At 48.9% G+C, this 19,264-nt stretch overlaps 1 protein-coding gene across 1 annotated transcript in view; it reads left to right on the top strand.

The window, feature by feature from the left end:
- The first annotated feature begins 226 nt into the window (after positions 1-226).
- The window catches only part of LOC141243726 (olfactory receptor 12D2-like), a 38,940-nt gene continuing 19,902 nt past the window's right edge, over positions 227-19,264 (top strand). The window contains exon 1 of the mRNA XM_073668947.1: positions 227-235. Within this exon, the coding sequence (XP_073525048.1) occupies positions 227-235 (9 nt within the window). The remainder of the gene's footprint in view (positions 236-19,264) is intronic.

The raw sequence follows: 19,264 nt of genomic DNA, 5'->3' as shown, positions 1-19,264 counted from the left end.
TACATTTAGTTTTTATAGGTCACGGCACTTCCGTGACCGGGTGTCCATGTCACCCAACAAGGTGAAGTCTTGAACAGTGTGGGGGACCTGTCCCCACAACCCCCAAGTTCCTGGCCCTGGGTGTGGCGGCAAGGCTGAAGCTATCTACTTTGGACCACAAGGGGGCCACGGACAGGTTTTTCTTCTGTGGTCGTCTTCAAAAGAGGGCACCTTACCAGGTGCAACTATGCACAAGGTATCGTTCCGGTTATTCATTGTCCATAACCTGTTAGTCCATGAACCCTGTCGGGTAACTAGAAAAACATAATTAGTAACCAGGCAACAAACATTAAACATTTGCAATATGCAGGTAAATATATCACATTTTTAAATTCTCCAGCGAGCGGGTACCTGACCTTTAGTGCTCCTGTTGGACCTACGTAACCCACTGTCTGGTGGTACTCTATTTGGGTCCCCTGTTTCCACCCCCTGTGTACTGGGTGTGCTCGTGTCTGCACTAGAGGTGTTTGCAGATGTTACGGGTAGGTTGGGCAGCTTTCTGCGTACTCTTTGGCTCACCACGGGCATGGCAGGTTCACTACTAGCAGAGGGTTGATTCTCCTGGGCTGCTGGTATGGAATCTCCTGCCTACGGGGCCGGTTGCTCTTCCAACACTACTTGCTCTTCTGCAGGTCCTTGAGGGGCTGGCTGGAGAAAGGTAAGGATGGGTACCACTATGGCGTTGTTGATTTGTGTCCAGGACCATGGAAACTCTCCGAGCACTGTACTGACCATTTCTTCCCTTTCCTCTGCGGGTTGAGGGCTATCTTGGTCTTCATCAGCACTTTGCAGCTGCTCAGGACACCTCTTCAGGTGGTCTCTGGAGTAGAGATGAGCGGTGTTCGACTCGAACTGTTCGCCAATCTCAAATTCGAGCTGTTATGGGCGGTGTTCGAGCCGTTAGGCGAATACGAACGATTTGAAAAAAATTCGGCTGTTCGAGGTTATGTTCGATAACTGTTCGTGCACCAAAATCATAACTGAATTTTTTCTCAGTAATGCTGAAAATTAATGTTAATACGCAGTTTGAGTGTACAGCGGGGCGGGAGGAGGGGCAGGGGATGGATCTCTGCAGAATTAATGAAGATCTCCATTTTTTTTTCTCTTTCCCGCATTTACAGTGGGGAGGTGCAGTCTGTCAGCCTATCAGCAGCGCACACACGGAGCGAACTGCTTTTTTTTCACACAAGCAAGGGCATGTGTCATTGGCAGTGTATGTCACATGTCCTTGCCCTATAAGACCCAGCCATTTTCCCCATCGCCACCATTTTCTCACTGCCGCAGCTGCGTGTTAGACGGCACCGCTGTTGCTGTGTGTGCTATACTTTGTTAATTTGAAGCCAAGTTTCGCACAAATCTACAGATAGCTTGGGAGTAGGGAATAATTGTGATTGCAGTCCTTTTAAGGACTAGGTTACATCATTTCCTACGACTTTTATCAGGCAGGTCTGTGCTCTTAAATAGATAGGTTTGGAGTAAAGACTAATTGTAATTGCAGTCCTTTTCAGGGCTAGGTTACATCAGTTCCTATCACTTTTATCAGGCAGGTCTGTGCTCTTAAATAGATAGGTTGGGAGTAAAGACTAATTGTAATTGCAGTCCTTTTCAGGGCTAGGTTACATCAGTTCCTATCACTTTTTGCCAGGCAGGTCTGTGCCAGTGCTGTGCAAGTTTTTTTCACAGCATTTGGCTAAATCTAGCAAAGCAAATTCTTTTTGGCCTCTTGCAGTGTGTGTTAGTCAGTGGAGAAGCCTATCTGTGTTGCAAGCTACACCACCTATGTATAGAATACAAATTTTTTTACTGCACCTAGTGAAGTAAAACCTATTGGGCATAGCATCATTTTATTAGTCCATCTATACTAACCTCCACCAGGTTGCAAATTCAAAATAATTTTTATCTGCATCTAGCTCTAAAAAAATATTTGGGCTTCGGCTTGTAGCAGTGTGTGGGACTTGTTCTGTTAGTCCATCTATACTAACTTCCATCAGGTTGCAAATTCAATATAATTTTTTTCTGCATCTAGCTGTGAAAAAATATTTTGGCTTGTAGCAGTGTGTGGGACTTGTTCTATTAGTCCATCTATACTAACCTCCAGCAGGTTGCAAATTCAAAATAATTTTTATCTGCATCTAGCTCTGAAAAAATATTTCAGCTTGTAGCAGTGTGTGGGACTTGTTCTATTAGTCCATCTATACTAACCTCCATCAGGTTGCAAATTCAATATAATTTTTTTCTGCATCTAGCTCTGAAAAAATATTTCGGCTTGTAGCAGTGTGTGGGACTTGTTCTATTAGTCCATCTATACTAACCTCCAGCAGGTTGCAAATTCAAAATAATTTTTATCTGCATCTAGCTCTGAAAAAATATTTCGGCTTGTAGCAATGTGTGGGACTTGTTCTATTCGTCCATCTATACTAAACTCCAGCAGGTTGCAAGTTCAAAATAATTTTTATCTGCATCTAGCTCTGAAAGAATATTTCGGCTTGTAGCAGTGTGTGGGACTTGTTTTATTAGTCCATCTATACTAACCTCCATCAGGTTGCAAATTCAAAATAATTTTTTTCTGCATCTAGCTCTGAAAAAATATTTCGGCTTGTAGCAGTGTGTGGGACTTGTTCTATTAGTCCATCTATACTAACCTCCATCAGGTTGCAAATTCAATATAATTTTTTTCTGCGTCTAGCTCTGAAAAAATATTTCGGCTTGTAGCAGTGTGTGGGACTTGTTCTATTAGTCCATCTATACTAACCTCCAGCAGGTTGCAAATTCAAAATAATTTTTATCTGCATCTAGCTCTGAAAAAATATTTCGGCTTGTAGCAGTGTGTGGGACTTGTTCTATTAGTCCATCTATACTAACCTCCATCAGGTTGCAAATTCAATATAATTTTTTTCTGCATCTAGCTCTGAAAAAATATTTCGGCTTGTAGCAGTGTGTGGGACTTGTTCTATTAGTCCATCTATACTAACCTCCATCAGGTTGCAAATTCAATATAATTTTTTTCTGCATCTAGCTCTGAAAAAATATTTCGGCTTGTAGCAGTGTGTGGGACTTGTTCTGTTAGTCCATCTATACTAACCTCCAGCAGGTTGCAAATTCAAAATAATTTTTATCTGCATCTAGCTGTGAAAAAATATTTTGGCTTGTAGCAGTGAGTGGGACTTGTTCTATTAGTCCATCTATACTAACCTCCATCAGGTTGCAAATTCAAAATAATTTTTATCTGCATCTAGCTCTGAAAAAATATTTCGGCTTGTAGCAGTGTGTGGGACTTGTTCTATTAGTCCATCTATACTGACCTCCATCAGGGTGCAAATTCAATATCATTTTTATCTGCATCTAACCCAGCCAATACTTTTGGGCTAATACCACAGTTTGGCCACTCAGCTCTGCTCGGTTCCCATCCATTGTTTTTTGTGCAAACAACTCCAGAGTTGTCAATTAGTTAACCACCAAAATGAGTGGAAAAAGGCCTACTGCTGGTGGAAAGGGGAATAGGCGTGTTGGGAAGGGAAAAAAAGGTTGTGTCCGTGGGGTAGGTGTTAAAGCAACAGTAACATCTGCAGAAGAAAGACCATCTTCCAGCCAAACTAAGATGTCTACTTCTTTTTGCGGACAATGTGATAAGATCCCTTTCTTACGGCCACGCCAATCGCTACAAATTCCAGATGAGGCAAAAAAAACGCAGGTGCTTCAACGAATATCAAGTTCTCCTTTAAGTGGGCTCTCCTCCACCTCAACTTCAACATCACAAATACTCCAGTCCTCAGAGGTGTCACCCCAATCGCACTTGCTTCCTCACAGCTCCCAAGTCTCCAGCTGCCCGTCTGAGTATGAGGTAGAACAGATGGTTGAGTCTGCAGAGCTGTTTGCTCATACTATAGCCTGGGAATCAGAGGTCAGCTCCAGAGCTTCTGTGAATCCAGACGAGGAAATGATCTGCACTGATGCCCAGAATCTTTATGAGTCGGATCCAGGACCAGATGCAGAAGGTTCTGACCATAATGTAGACCCTCGTTCCCAAACTGTAACTCCTGTTGGTGGAGACAATGAGGAAGATGATGATGAGACTCAAATACCTGATTGGAGCGACAACTTTAGTTTTTTGTCAGGGCAGGAAGAGGTTGGCTCTGAGGACGACGGGTGTGATAACACACAGGGTGATGATGACGAGGTTGGAGATCCCACTTACTGTCAACCCACAGTCAGCCAAGAGATGAGGTCAGCAGAGGAGGTGGAGGAGGATGCTAGTGACGACGAGGTCAGGTTGTGCCTTCCTGGACAGAGACGTAGTACTGGAAGCACGTCAACAACTGCATCCTCAAACACAACTCTGCCTCTGACCACAAGTCGTGGTGGCTCTTCATGTCGCATGGGTGCTAAGCCTTGCATAGCCTGGGCATTTTTTCAGATCGATAAAGATGACCCAACTCGTGTTATCTGTAACATTTGTCAGCAAAAGCTAAGTAGAGGCCAAAAAATACATAGTTTGAGTACTTCATGCATGAACTGGCACATGGATATGAAGCATAAGTTGCAGTGGGAAGCTCACTGTGCTACAATGTGGCCTAGTCGGCCGGGCCAACCACCGTCTGCCACATCTTGTGCATCCGCGGCCTCTTCATCCTCTGTGACTGGGGGGACAGCAGTCACACCTGTTTTGGGACGCAGACCTGCCACCTCTTTACCCGCAACAGCCAGCGTGATTGGCAGGTCATCATTTTCTTTGGAGGTGGAAACACCAGCTGGTGTTCAGCGCTGTCCGACATCGATAGCACCACCTTTGGATCAAGGCAACCTAACATGTCCGCCAGCATCTTCCTCACAGACCAGCAGTTTGCCGGGGACACCCTTCTCAACCCCGTCTAAGCACAACAGCCAGCCCTCGGTCCCTCAGATGTGTACAAGTAAAAGACCATTTCCTCCTAGCCATGAGAAAGCTAAGAGGTTGAATTTCACCATCTGCAAGCTCTTGGCTACAGAAATGCTTCCTTTCCGCCTGGTGGATACAGAGGATTTTCGAGACCTTATGTCCGTCGCAGTGCCCCAGTACCAGATGCCCAGTCGGCACTACTTCTCAAAGAAAGGTGTGCCTGCGCTCCACCAGCATGTCGCACACAACATCACCGCTTCTTTGAGAAACTCTGTGTGTGACAGGGTGCATTTCACCACAGACACTTGGACGAGTAGGCATGGACAGGGGCGTTACATGTCGCTGACTGGGCACTGGGTAACTACTGTGACAGCAGGACAAGGGGCTGCTGTCCAAGTCTTGCTGTCCCCACGAGTTGTGCGTCAATCCTCTTTATCTCAAAGTTCCTCCACTGCTTCTGCCTCCTCAACCTCCTCTCGGTCCTCCATCTGCACCCAAAGCCTGTCTGGTCATGCCACAAGCTTTCTAACTGCGCAGAAGGGATCCTGCACACCTCCTTACTATGCTGGCAGCAGGGCTCAACGTCATCAGGCGGTTTTTACTTTGAAATGTCTGGGAAATGTGAGTCACACAGCTGAGGAGTTGTGGTCAGCTCTGGAGAACCAGTTTCATGAATGGTTGTCTCCACTGGACCTGAAAACAGGGAAGGCCGTGTGCGACAATGCTGCAAACCTCGGTGCGGCCCTTCGCCAGGTCAATGTCACACACGTGCCTTGTATGGCTCACGTGTTGAACCTGGTTGTCCAGTAATTTTTAGCCCATTATCCCGGACTAGATGGCCTTCTGCAGAGGGCACGGTCGCTGTGTGCTCACTTCCGCCGTTCGCATCCCGCAGCTCAGCGACTTACATCTCTACAGAAGTCCATGGGCCTGCCACTTCACCGGCTAAAATGCGATGTGCCTACCCGGTGGAATTCAACTCTGCACATGTTGCAGCGACTGTGGCAGCACCGACAAGCCTTGGTGCAATACGTTCTGACGTATAGCCTGGGCCAACGAGATCCAGAGGTGGGGAAAATCACGCTGGAGGAGTGGTCTAAGATCAGGGACCTATGCAACCTTCTGCACAGTTTTGAAATGGCGACGAAGATGTTTAGTGCTGACGATGCCTTTATCAGCATGACTATTCCGGTGATTTACATGCTGGAGCACATGTTAAACAGAATTCGGAGTCAGGTGGTGGCACAAGAGGAGGTGGAGGAAGTAGAGGAGGAGGAGTTGTATGCGGAAGGGCTAATGACTCGCCCCCTGGGCCGTGGGGCACGCGGAACCGGGCAGTAGGGAGACGCTGGGAGTAGTAGTGGCGGCCCGGTCCCGCGGCTCAGGGTGGTCAGACCAATGGTAGTCTGCTACGTACTGATGATAATGTCCGACTACGCCACCCGTGGATTGCGATTATTAGGAACCGCCGCTGCGAGGCAGTCCGCTGGGGCCGATGGTGTATGCAGCTAGGATGGTGTGACTCCCCACGGGAAGAGTGCGGCCCCAGGGCAGTGTAGTGGAAGATGGGAATAATGGTGGTGAGAGTCCCAGTACCGGTAGTGCCGGAGGAGCGAAAAAGCACACAGACAACGTACTGCAGTCCAGGGTCTTTACTCACGGTTAATATCCAAGTCACTTCTGCAGGGAATGACTGCCCGAGCCGTGCTGCGTCCACCAGATGAGGGGCTCGGTCAACTCCCAGGCAGCTCAGGAGTATGGCTCAGGACCCCCTTCAATCCTTCCTCTGGCCTGCCTCACCAGTGACCCACTTTTGTCCAGCTGCCGCGGACTTGTGCGGTCAAACGTTGGCCCCATCCTCCGCTGTCCTATATGGTGTCTTCCTAGCAGGTTTGATGAGGTGTCGCACCAATAAATGATCACGACGTCCGGTCTTTGGCTGAGGGTAGTTTCTCCTCCACCAACTTGGGATCCGGCACCCTTAATCTGCCTGACCCTTCACCCTGTATTCTCGTGGGTTCTTAGGGTCCCTTCCACCTTCTTGTTCCTGAGCCCTTCTGTTTCTCTCTCTTCTCCTTCTCTCCTGTTCTGTCTTCTCCTCCTTCCCTTGGCCTCTTCTCCAGGCCCACTTCTCCTTCTCCTCTCAGGCTCCGGCCTCTTCTCTAGGCCTGACTCTGGAGCAGCACTCAGCCTGAGCTGCTGCTCTCTGTCAGCTCTCCTCACAGACTGAACCCAGATCTAAGATGGCTCCTCCCTTTTATACCTCTCTCTAGCCATGAGCCCAGGTGACCAGCAACCAATGAGCTCCTTCCTACGCTCAGGAACCAACCCCTATCTGCCCCTACAGCACTGGGTGTTCCACCCCCTCTCCCCACTCCAGTCAGGGGCATAGTCGGTCGTGCCTGCACTTCTGTCTAGTGGGAGCACCGTTGAGCTGTCCCTCGGAAATGGGGTGTGTGTGCTGTATGCAGCTAACTGAGCCCTGGTCCATACTCCATCCTTACCTGGGAGTGGAATATCACACCTCTGGCAGAGGTGCAATACCCCTGTAGCGGCCGAACCCTCGGGGCGCTACATTCCCCCCTGGTAAAGCACAGCACGTCCTCGGGCTGGAAAAGAGCAAAACAGTTGATTACAGGACATGCAAAACTTTTCAAAACTTTTTACATTTAGAAAGGGACAATACGGTTCAGTTCCCTTTATGGGACATACTTTTCTTTCACTAGGCACTATAAAATGTTTTTAACACTACTGGAACTCTTTTGTCACTTGTCATATAAAACGGTTTCAAGATTATGTAAAACATTTTCTAGCAGCATATTAAACTCTTCACATAAAACTTTTTTTTTTTTTTTTTTTTAAGCAAAACACATTCTTGTATTCTTGGCTGCGGTGCAACTTGTGACCAGGTGTTCATTCTTCTTGAAGGTGCAACAGTCCAGTAAACTTGTCTTGAGGTAGACGTTGCAGTCTTTTTATAAAACCAGTAGGGGGCGCTTTAGGAAGCGCAACTATATACAAGGGGTGGCCGCTCTCAGTCCTCGGCCAGTTTTGGGAAGGGGAATGGCTGCTCACAGTCCTCAGCCTGTTAGGGGATGTAGGGGGTAACCTTCAAGTAGTTCCACAACAGTTCCATGACAGTCCCAACGTGGACCACACTTCAATATGAAACAGTCCCAAACAGTTCCTTTGTACCCTGACGGGTAACTATTTACACTGGTATGCTACTGTTCACTGGTAGCGATACCCTCCAGCCGCTCCATGCTCCTCATGGTGATGATCTTCAGGCCCGTCCGGGCCCTCTTGGTACTCAGAGTCCGAGCAGTACTGCTTCTCCTCTCCTACCACTCTGTGAACGTGCAGGGCGTACCATCCCTTCACGCCTTGGTGTCGGGTGTAGGACACCACGTCTCCTGGATATAGATCCCGCCCTCGATGACCTTCTGGCAGGTGGCTCTCTACATCCCTCCTAGTCACGAACACGTTGCTGATGGTCTCAGGATCTTTAATGAAACCCCAGCCATGTTCCATGTGAAATTTCACGACAGTCCCGGTGACTCGGGGACCGCGGGCAGCTCGGGGATCTCGCCGGGTCTTCATCTTCTGCTCCGCACTCTGGACCTGCAGCTTCTCCTGTTTCATGCGCCGCTCCCGCAGCTCCCTCTCGAATATCTCCAACTGTTGGCGGCAGTACTCCCGTCGACGGGCGGCGTCCGGGGGCGCTAGGCCTTGCGACCGGGCCTGCGATTGTGGTCTGCTGATCACACCCGGGGTCAGAGGGCACGGCGTGGGGCGGGGCTCGCTGGCGGTGTCGATGGCCTGGGAACCGGTTGGTAGCGGTGGAGGCACGGTGTCGATGGGGGGTTCAGGTACATTGGGCTCCGCAACAGGGTGCAGGGGCAGGTCGGCGGCCCCAGGGTTCGGGGTAGGGGCGTCTCCGTTACCTGCCTCTGCTGTCGCGGCCTCCTCCGCGGCGGCGTCCTCGGCCTCCACTATGCTTTCACTGCCCTCGATGGCTGGTGTGCCGCTGGATGTCGACGGCGCCTCCTGCTGCAGGATCACGGCCCGCCGGGCCATTTCTTCTTTCGACCTGGCAATCACGTCCCGCTGCGCCCGGACCATCCTCCGGTCCAGCTCCTCCAGCGCAGCCCGCACATACTCGGGGTCTTCCTTGGGGAGGTGTGCTAGCAGCTCCGTGAAGCTGCTTGGGGATTCTGCCTGCAGCAGGCCATGCGCCAGGGCGCTGGAGCTGGTTCCTGTCTCTATCTTCGGGTGCGGCCTGGCCAGACTGATCCAGACCGCGCCCTGCCCAACAGTTTTCTTCTCTCTCCGCCCCTGGGGGGGGTGGTCCTGGGGCATTCTGCTGACAATCACTCTCAGGGGCAGCCCCCCCACGTTGACGGACATCTCCACAGCCGCTCTCATGGCTGTTGGGGGTGGGCTCCTTCTTTGGCGCCATTCTGGGACCGGGCCCACGATGGGAGGTGGCTTCCTGTGGTCTTTTGGTGCGCACATTATGGCGCTTGTTCTTCTAGGGCGGGCGCCATTTTCAGCACAGTCAATTTTCAATAAAACAGTCTCTTTTTCTTCAGGCGCGCAGTACCCGTTGTTAGCGGGCACGTAATCCTGCCGACTACGCCAAAGCTGACTCGCCCCCTGGGCCATGGGGCATGCGGAACCGGGCAGTAGGGAGACGCTGGGAGTAGTAGTGGCAGCCCGGTCCCGCGGCTCAGGGTGGTCAGACCAATGGTAGTCTGCTACGTACTGATGATAATGTCCGACTACGCCACCCGTGGATTTCCAGTTATTAGGAACCGCCGCTGCGAGGCAGTCCGCTGGGGCCGATGGTGTATGCAGCTAGGATGGTGTGACTCCCCACGGGAAGAGTGCGGCCCCAGGGCAGTGTAGTGGATGATGGGAATGATGGTGGTGAGAGTCCCAGTACCGGTAGTGCCGGAGGAGCGAAAAAGCACACAGACAACGTACTGCAGTCCAGGGTCTTTACTCACGGTTAATATCCAAGTCACTTCTGCAGGGAATGACTGCCCGAGCCGTGCTGCGTCCACCAGGTGAGGGGCTCGGTCAACTCCCAGGCAGCTCAGGAGTACGGCTCAGGACCCCCTTCAATCCTTCCTCTGGCCTGCCTCACCAGTGACCCACTTTTGTCCAGCTGCCGCGGACTTGTGCGGTCAAACGTGGGCCCCGTCCTCCGCTGTCCTATATGGTGCCTTCCTAGCAGGTTTGATGAGGTGTCGCACCAATAAATGATCACGACGTCCGGTCTTTGGCTGAGGGTAGTTTCTCCTCCACCAACTTGGGATCCGGTACCCTTAATCTGCCTGACCCTTCACACTGTATTCTCGTGGGTTCTTAGGGTCCCTTCCACCTTCTTGTTCCTGAGCCCTTCTGCTTCTCTCTCTTCTCCTTCTCTCCTGTTCTGTCTTCTCCTCCTTCCCTTGGCCTCTTCTCCAGGCCCACTTCTCCTTCTCCTCTCAGGCTTCGGCCTCTTCTCTAGGCCTGCCTCTGGAGCAGCACTCAGCCTGAGCTGCTGCTCCCTGTCAGCTCTCCTCACAGACTGAACCCAGATCTAAGATGGCTCCTCCCTTTTATACCTCCCTCTAGCCATGAGCCCAGGTGACCAGCAACCAATGAGCTCCTTCCTACGCTCAGGAACCAACCCCTATCTGCCCCTACAGCACTGGGTGTTCCACCCCCTCTCCCCACTCCAGTCAGGGACATAGTCGGTCGTGCCTGCACTTCTGTCTAGTGGGAGCACCATTGAGCTGTCCCTCGGAAATGGGGTACGTGTGCTGTATGCAGCTAACTGAGCCCTGGTCCATACTCCATCCTTACCTGGGAGTGGAATATCACACCTCTGGCGGAGGTGCAATACCCCTGTAGCGGCCGAACCCTCGACCAGACGGTCGGCAGCACCAAGGCGGCAGGCATGTGAGGGTGGGGGAGATGGTTTTACCAGGGCGCATGGTAGCAGCCAAACTAGTGAGGAAGGTGCAGGAGCCCAGGAAGAAGTGGAGGACGAACTGATGGAAGACTCATCAGATGAGGGAGACCTTGATCACATTTCTGTTGTGCGAGTTTGGGGGGAGAGGGCAGAAGAAGGAAGCATGATTGTTACCTCGCCACCAACACAACAGGGACTTGGTGCTCCTGGATGCGCAAGACACATGAGTGCCTTCTTGCTGCACTACCTGCAACATGACCCTCGAATTGTGAGAATTAGAAATAATCCTGACTACTGAGTTGCCACACTCTTAGATCCCCGGTACAAAAGTAAATTTGCAGAAATTATTCCTGCCATAGAAAGAGATTCACGCATGCAGGAGTATCAGCAGAGACTGTTGCAGAATCTTACATGTGCTTTTCCCCAAAACACTAGTGGTGCACGTAGTGAATCTCAACTTGACAACTGTGGGACCGTCGAGTGTTCAGCTCTCAAAACGTAACAGAAACAAGGTATCTGCTGGTAATATCAATTTTGCAAAATCATTTCACCACTTTTTTAGCCCATCCTTTGCAAGGCCACAAGAGACAAGAAGTCTGACACATAGTCAACGCCTAGAGATGATGGTACAGGAGTATCTCCAAGTAAACATTGAAGCCATGACTGTGTCACTGGACCCTTGCTCTTTTTGGGCTTCCAATCTGGATAAATGGCCGGAACTCGCCACTTACGCCTTGGAGATCTTGTCATGCCCCGCAGCCAGCGTTCAGTCTGAACGTGTGTTCAGCGCTGCTGGTGGTGTGCTGACAGATAAGCGCACGCGGCTCTCCACTGATAATGTAGACAGACTCACGTTCATAAAGATGAACAAATCATAGATCCGAAACGACTTTTCTACCCCTGTGTCATCCTGGGGAGAGTAAAAGCTTGATGATTTTTTAAAATCACCTCACCAACCGTTTTAAGCTTTCAAATTACTAATCATGTTTATCTGTATCTTGGCTGGAAAATAATTTGGGCCTTGTAGCAATGTGCAGTACTGATTCTATTAGGCCATCTATACTAAACTCCACCAGATTTAAAATTACTAATCATGTTTATCTGTATCTTGGCTGGAAAATAATTTGGGCTTTGTAGCAGTTTGCAGTACTGATTCTATTAGGCCATCTATACTAAGCTCCACCAGCTTTCAAATTAATAATAATTTTTAGCTGGATCTAGCCCGGAAAATAATTTTGGGGCTCCTAGATGCGCAAGACACATGAGTGCCTTCTTGCTGCACTACCTGCAACATGACCCTCAGATTGTCAGAATTCGAAGTAATCCTGACTACTGGGTTGCCACACTCTTAGATCCCCCACACTCTTCGATCAACCTTTTCATTTTAATAAAGAACAAAAAAATGGTCATTTTTGAAATTATAAGCATTAGCAGATTATTAGAAACTGAAATCAAACAGTTTTCAACTCAAAACTTTATTCTAGGTGATGTTACATTTGCACATAGGACCCCTTGTTCGAAAGGAGCTTCTGTACTCTCTCGTCCATTGAATTTGTCAGGTTTTGGATGGTTTCTGCTTCAATTGTTTTGCATGAGGACAGAATACCCTCCCAGAGCTGTTGCTTAGATGTGAACTGCCTCCCGCCATCATATATACTCCTTTTGATGATGCTTCAGAGGTTCTGAATGGGGTTGAGGTCAGGGGAGCATGGGGGTCACACCATAAGTTTGTCCCCTTTTATGCCCATATCAGCCAGAGATGCAGATGTGTTATGTGCAGCATGAGACGGTGCATTATCATGCATGAAAATGATCTTGCTGCGGAATACACGGTTCTTCTTCTTGAACCATGGCAGGAAGTGCTGTTTGAGAAACTCCACATACATTATGAAGTTCATCTTTACCCCTTTCAGGGATCCTAAAGGGGCCGACAATCTCTCTCCCCATGATTCCAGCCCAAAACATTACTCCACCTCCTCCTTGTTAGCGCCGTAGCCGTGTTTGCATGGGGTGTCCATCAACAAGCCATCCTCCACTCCATCCATCTGGACCATCGAGCACTGCACGGTACTCATCGGTGAACAAAACAGTTTTGAAGTCAGTCTTCATGTATTGTTTGGCCCACTGGAGCCGTTTCTGCTTGTGTACAGTGGATAGAGGAGGTCGACAGGATGGCTTACGCACATCTGCAAACCTCTGAAGGACCCTGCATCTTGTTGTTCGGGGGACGTTGGAGGCACCAGCAGCTTCAAAAACTTGTCTGCTGCTATGACAAGGCTTTTTTGCCGCTGCTCTTTTAACCTGACGTAATTGCCTGTAGGAAAGAGTCCTCAATTTTCCCTTATCAGCACGCACACATGTGTACTGTGAATCGGCTACATACTTCTTGATTGTGCGATGATCAGGATGAAGTGTCTTGGCAATGTTCATTGTAGTCATGCTTTGACCTAAACACTCCACAATTTGTTGCTTCTCAGAAGCCAACACATCCTTTTTCTTTCCCATTTTGGCAGAAAATGTAGGCTGCTTAATAATGTGGGACAGCCTTCTTAAGTAGTCTTGCCTTTCATTGGACACACCTTCCAAACTAATTAGCACAGGTGTCTGCAATTGCTTACAGTGATATAAAGAGCCCTGACACACATCACCATCAATGAGTTTAACTGACAAACAAAAAAAATTCTTACCTTATCGCTCCTAAACACTTTTTGCATAATAATTTGGAACACAGTGTACATGTGCTTTTCCACAAAACACCTGTAGTTCACGTAGTGAATCTCACAGTTCTAACTTGCCAACCGTGGTCTGTATGGAGTTGTTCAATAAAGGGCCCAAAATTAAGATAAAATAGACGGGAGAGGTCTCTATGAATACGAATTCCTAAGTATTTGATACCCTGTGAGGGCCAGGCAAAGGGAAAGTTGGACTGGATGGAATCCTGTATGGATTTGGGGAGGGAGACATCGAGGGCCTCAGACTTCGCTGCATTGATTTTAAAATTTGACCATGTAACAAAGTGATCTATTTCAGCCATAACAGCAGGGATGGATATATGTGATTAAGTGATATATACTAGGACATCATCAGCAAATGCAGAGCACTTGTACTCGGTGCCTTCCACCTCAATCCACCTAATATTGGGGTTATGGCGAATTGATGAGAGCAGGTGCTCCGTCACTAGGATGTATAAGAGAGGGGACAGAGGACATCCCTGCCTTGTCCCATTGGTGATTATGAAAGGTGATGGCTGGCTATAAAAGGGTCCCCTAGACCCCTACCCCAAGCTTTTTAAGAGAATAATATATGGCGTGCCAGGAGACTCTATGGAATGCTTTCTCAGCATCCAACGAGAGTATCTAATTACAAATTTTTAACTGCATCTAGCCCAGGAAATACTTTGTGCCTAGTAGCAGTGTCTGCTAGTCAGCGGATTATCCCAGCTGTTAAGCAAGCTACACCACCTGTAGTTTGGACACTTAATTTTTTCAAAGGAAATGCTTCGGGCCACCGGGACACTCAGTGAAGAGCATCGGGGAGGCACCCCAAGGCATAGGGGCTGGGACTGGTGGTAGGACACCTTGCGGTGGACCGCCGAGCTCGATCCTTATAAAAGCTTTTTAACTGCAGCAGCTTTAGTGGACGCTACTGGAGCTGGAATTACGTGGCTGCTGGCATGAGACTTGCCCTCCAATAGATCCTTGTAAAAGGATTTAAAGTGTATTCATTCAAATTAGAGAGACAATTTAAATTAAAAAGATTAGACCTGCCTCCACCGCAGGGGGGCTCGCTCGACCCACCAGCGGACAGGCACCAGTATTGGGAGAGGGGGGCTGGCCATCAGGGTCCACCGCGGCTCTGGCACAAAGCCGGCGACACGGAGGTCGCACAGGCAGGAACGGACTGGCTGTGTCGGCTTCGCACTTTTTTGGTTTTAGAAGGGCATGACATGCCTATATCTGTGTCTCCACCTCCTTTTACTCCTCCACCTCTTTTCTTTTCGCATGACTATATGTACTTGCACTTTTCCATGTGTTAGTTGTGTCTTCTGAGCAGTTTGTCAGGTTTTGGACACTAAACACATTAAAACCAATGGCAGGAAAACAAAAACACATAGAAACACATAGAAAACACCTTCAAAGGTGTCCAAAAGCTGACAAACTGCTCAGAAGACACTCTCTTTAAAAAAGCCGGCCGGCAATTCAGCAGCGGCATACACCGGTACCCGACAATTTAGACAAGAAGGAATAGAGCATCACACATAGATTAGATAGATAGAAACATGTCAGTCACATATATATAAGAAGTACAGTGACAGTGTTGGTTACTGTACTTGTCATTTAGTGTTAAAGGATTTATTAAAAAAATATTAGTATTTTCATGCACCGTCTCTTTAAAAAAGCCGGCCGGCAATTCAGCATCGGTACCCGACAATTTATAACAGAAAGAATAGAGCATCACACATAGATTAGATAGATAGAAACATGTCAGTCACATATATAAGAAGTACAGTGATAGTGTTGATTACTGTACTTGTCATTCAGTGTTAAAATAAAGGATTTATTAAAAAAAAATTGGCGTGTGGTTCCCCGTAATTGTAGTCTCTAGCGGAGGTTAAGCAGACAGCTGGGGCAGATGTTTTAAGACTGGGAAGGGAGTAATACCCACGGAGCTTCCCAGGCTACTAATATCAGCCCCCAGCTGAATACCTAGCCTTTACTAGCTATTAAAATGGGGGACCCCCAAAAAAATGAAGTGGGGTCCCCCCTAATTTAATAGCTAGCAAAGGCTAGGCAGACAGCTGGGGGCTGATATTAATAGCCTAGGAAGGGGCTATGAATATTGGCCCCCTCCCAGGCTAGAAACACCAGCCGTCAGCCGCCCCAGAATTGGCGCATCCATAGGATGCGCCAATTCTGGCACTTAGCCTCGCTCTTCCCACTGCCCTGTAGCGGTGGCAGTGGGGTAATAGGGTTGGGGTTGATGTCAGCTTATAATGCCAGCTGACATCGAGCCCAGGTTAGTAATGGAGAGGCATCTATAAGACACCCCCATTACGAACCCCATAGTCAAAGTTACAAAAAAACACAAACACCCAGAATAAAGTCCTTTAATTGAAATAAACACACAATTCTTTATTGTTCTAAATTAAACTATACTTACCGTCACGCCCATTCCAACTGAAGCCAACGATCTCCTGCAATAAAAGTAAAATAATAAAGCAACATCAACCTTACCTTTCCATGGTTCTCAGGATGGCTCCAGCTCTGCTACATTCACATGACAGGCTGGAGCGCAGCAAAACGCTGCCATCCAGCTTGCCATGCGGCAGACACTGAGAAGCGCAGGCATGCTTGCGCTCCTCAGTGTCTGGCTGTGACGGCATCCAGATGAGCCGAGCTCATGTCCAATGAACTCAGCTCACCTCATGCACGTCACTGACAGCGTGGGAAAATTCTCAGCTCTCAGGCATGCTTGCACTCTGCAGTGTCTCTGAAGGATGACAAGCTGGATGGCAGCGCTCAACTGCGATCCAGCCTGTCATCTCAATGCCATCCCAGCGTGGGAGAATTCTCCTGCTGAAGCGCTGAGCGCTGAGAATTTTCCCACGCTGTCAGTGACTTGCATGAGGTGAGCTAAGTTCATTGGACATGAGCTCACCTCATGCACGTCACTGACAGCGTGGGAAAATTCTCCTGCACTCAACGCATGTGCAGGAGAATTTTCCCACGCTGTCAGTGACGTGCATGAGGTGAGCTGAGTTCATTGGACATGACCTCGGCTCATCTTTATGCCGTCACAGCCAGACACTGAGGAGCGCAAGCATGCCTGCGCTTCTCAGTGTCTTCCGCATGGCAAGCTGGATGGCAGCGTTCTGCTGCGGTCCAGCCTGTCATGTGAATGTAGCAGAGCTGAAGCTGTCGTGGGAACCATGGAAAGGTAAGGATGATGTTGCTTTATTATTTTACTTTTATTGCAGGAGATCGTTGGCTTCAGCTGGAATGGGCGTGACGGTAAGTATAGTTTAATTAAAAACAATAAAGAATTGTGTGTTTATTTCAATTAAAGGACTTTATTCTGGGTGTTTGTGTTTTTTTTTAACTTTGACTATGGGGTTAGTAATGGGGGTGTCTTATAGATGCCTCTCCATTACTAACCTGGGCTTGATGTCAGCTGGCATTATAAGCTGACATCAACCCCAGCCCTATTACCCCACTGCCACCGCTACAGGGCAGTGGGAAGAGCGAGGCTAAGTGCCAGAATTGGTACATCCTATGGATGCGCCATTTCTGGGGCGGCTGACGGCTGGTGTTTCTAGCCTGGGAGGGGGCCAATATTCATGGCACCCTTCCTGGGCTATTAATATCAGCCCACAGCTGTCTGCCTAGCCTTTGCTAGCTATTAAAATAGGGGGGACCCCACGTCATTTTTTTGGGGGTCCCCCATTTTAATAGCTAGTCAAGGCTAGGTATTCAGCTGGGGGCTGATATTAGTAGCCTGGGAAGCTCCGTGGGTATTACCCCCTTCCCAGGCTACAAACATCTGCCCCAGCCGTCTGCTTAACCTCCGCTAGAGACTACAATTACGGGGAACGCCACGCCAATTTTTTTTTTTAATAAATCCTTTATTTTAACACTAAATGACAAGTACAGTAATCAACACTGTCACTGTACTTCTTATATATGTGACTGACATGTTTCTATCTATCTAATCTATGTGTGATGCTCTATTCTTTCTGTTATAAATTGTCGGGTACCGATGCTGAATTGCCGGCCGGCTTTTTTAAAGAGACGGTGCATGAAAACACTAATATTTTTTTAAATAAATCCTTTAACACTAAATGACAAGTACAGTAACCAACACTGTCACTGCACTTCTTATATATGTGACTGACATGTTTCTATCTATCTAATCTATGTGTGATGCTCTATTCCTTCTTGTCTAAATTGTCGGTGTATGCCGCTGCTGAATTGCCGGCTTTTTATGTTTCACTGTGAGCACTGTTCCCATCGATTTGGGCAACCACTGGGCAACCACTGTAATGCCACAACCACCATGGCTGTGGCATTACAGTGAGTGGCAGACAATCCCTGCATGATTGGTGCTCTAAATAGCGCCAGACATGCAGGACATGCTTTTGGTGCACGAACAGTTATCGAACATAACCTCGAACAGCCGAATTTTTTGCAAATCGTTCGCGTTCGTCAAACGACTCGAACACCGCCCAAAACAGCTTGAATTTGAGATTGGCGAACAGTTCTAGTCGAACACCGCTCATCTCTACTTACCAGGTCTTGCTCTCATTAGGTAAGCCGGGGTGCAGTTGGTAGAACCCACTGGGATATGGTTATACAAGTCCACCAGATCCGGCAGTTTCTCAGGCCACAGGCTGCGTTCCTCCAGAGGCAACGTCTTGAGCAGTTCTATTACTACCTGATACATTTTCTCACACATCCCGTTGTTTTGGGGGTGGTAAGGCGTTGTCCTTATCTTCTTGCAGCCATACAGGTTGCAGAATTCCTGGAAGACTTCAGCCTCGAATGCTGGACCTTGATCAGTCAACACCTGCTCTGGATACCCGTGTGGACGGCAGAAATGCTGCTGAAAGGCTGTGGCGGCTGTCTGAGCCGTTAAGAGGCCACCACTAGGAACCGGGAGTAGTGATCTACGATTGTGAGGGCGTAGACGTATCCCGATCTGCTTGGAGCCAGCTTTAAGTGGTCCAGGGCCACCAGCTCAAGGGGCTGCTTTGTGATGATGGGCTGCAGGGGAGTCTTCTGGCTGGTGCGGTCCTTCCTCCTTAGGTTGCATGGGCCACAGTCTCTGCACCATCTCTCTATAGCCCCTCTCATGCCTACCCAGAAGAACCGCTCCCGCAACAGGAACTCCAGCTTCTTCCATCCAAAGTGCCCTGCTCCGTCATGGTATGCCTCTAGGACCATAGCCGCATCCCACCCTGGGACCACTACCTGCCAGATCAGCTCGTGCGTTCGAGAGTTGACGGTCCAGCGGCACAGCCTCCCCTCATAGAGAAACAGCTTGCTCCTCTCCTTCCACAGCTGTTTGGCCTCTTCTGGAGCATCCAGATCAAGGTGGGCATCAGCTTCGGTCAGCATCTCTTTCACCAGGCGTACTGCGGGGTCACTATCCTGTGTCTCTGCCCAGCCGTGGTGGGGTAAGGGATTGAACGTAGCGGTGGCAGAGCACCTCTCCTTTACGCAATGGGAACACTGGGTGATCCCATGACGGTGGAATGCAGGGAGTTCAATTTCTTCCAGTTCTTCTGGATCCTCTCCCCCGTCCTGCAAGTGAGACATTCTGGACAATGCATCTGCGTTGGCATCTGCGCGCCCTGTCCGATATTTGATGGTAAATTCATAATTGGACAG

This window comes from Phyllobates terribilis, unplaced genomic scaffold (genome assembly GCF_046119375.1).
Source record: "Phyllobates terribilis strain yellow unplaced genomic scaffold, ASM4611937v1 Scaffold_2__4_contigs__length_985480577, whole genome shotgun sequence".
Lineage (NCBI taxonomy): Eukaryota > Metazoa > Chordata > Amphibia > Anura > Dendrobatidae > Phyllobates > Phyllobates terribilis.
The sequence above is the reverse complement of the archived record's forward strand: the minus strand, read 5'-3'. Positions and strand labels throughout refer to the sequence as shown.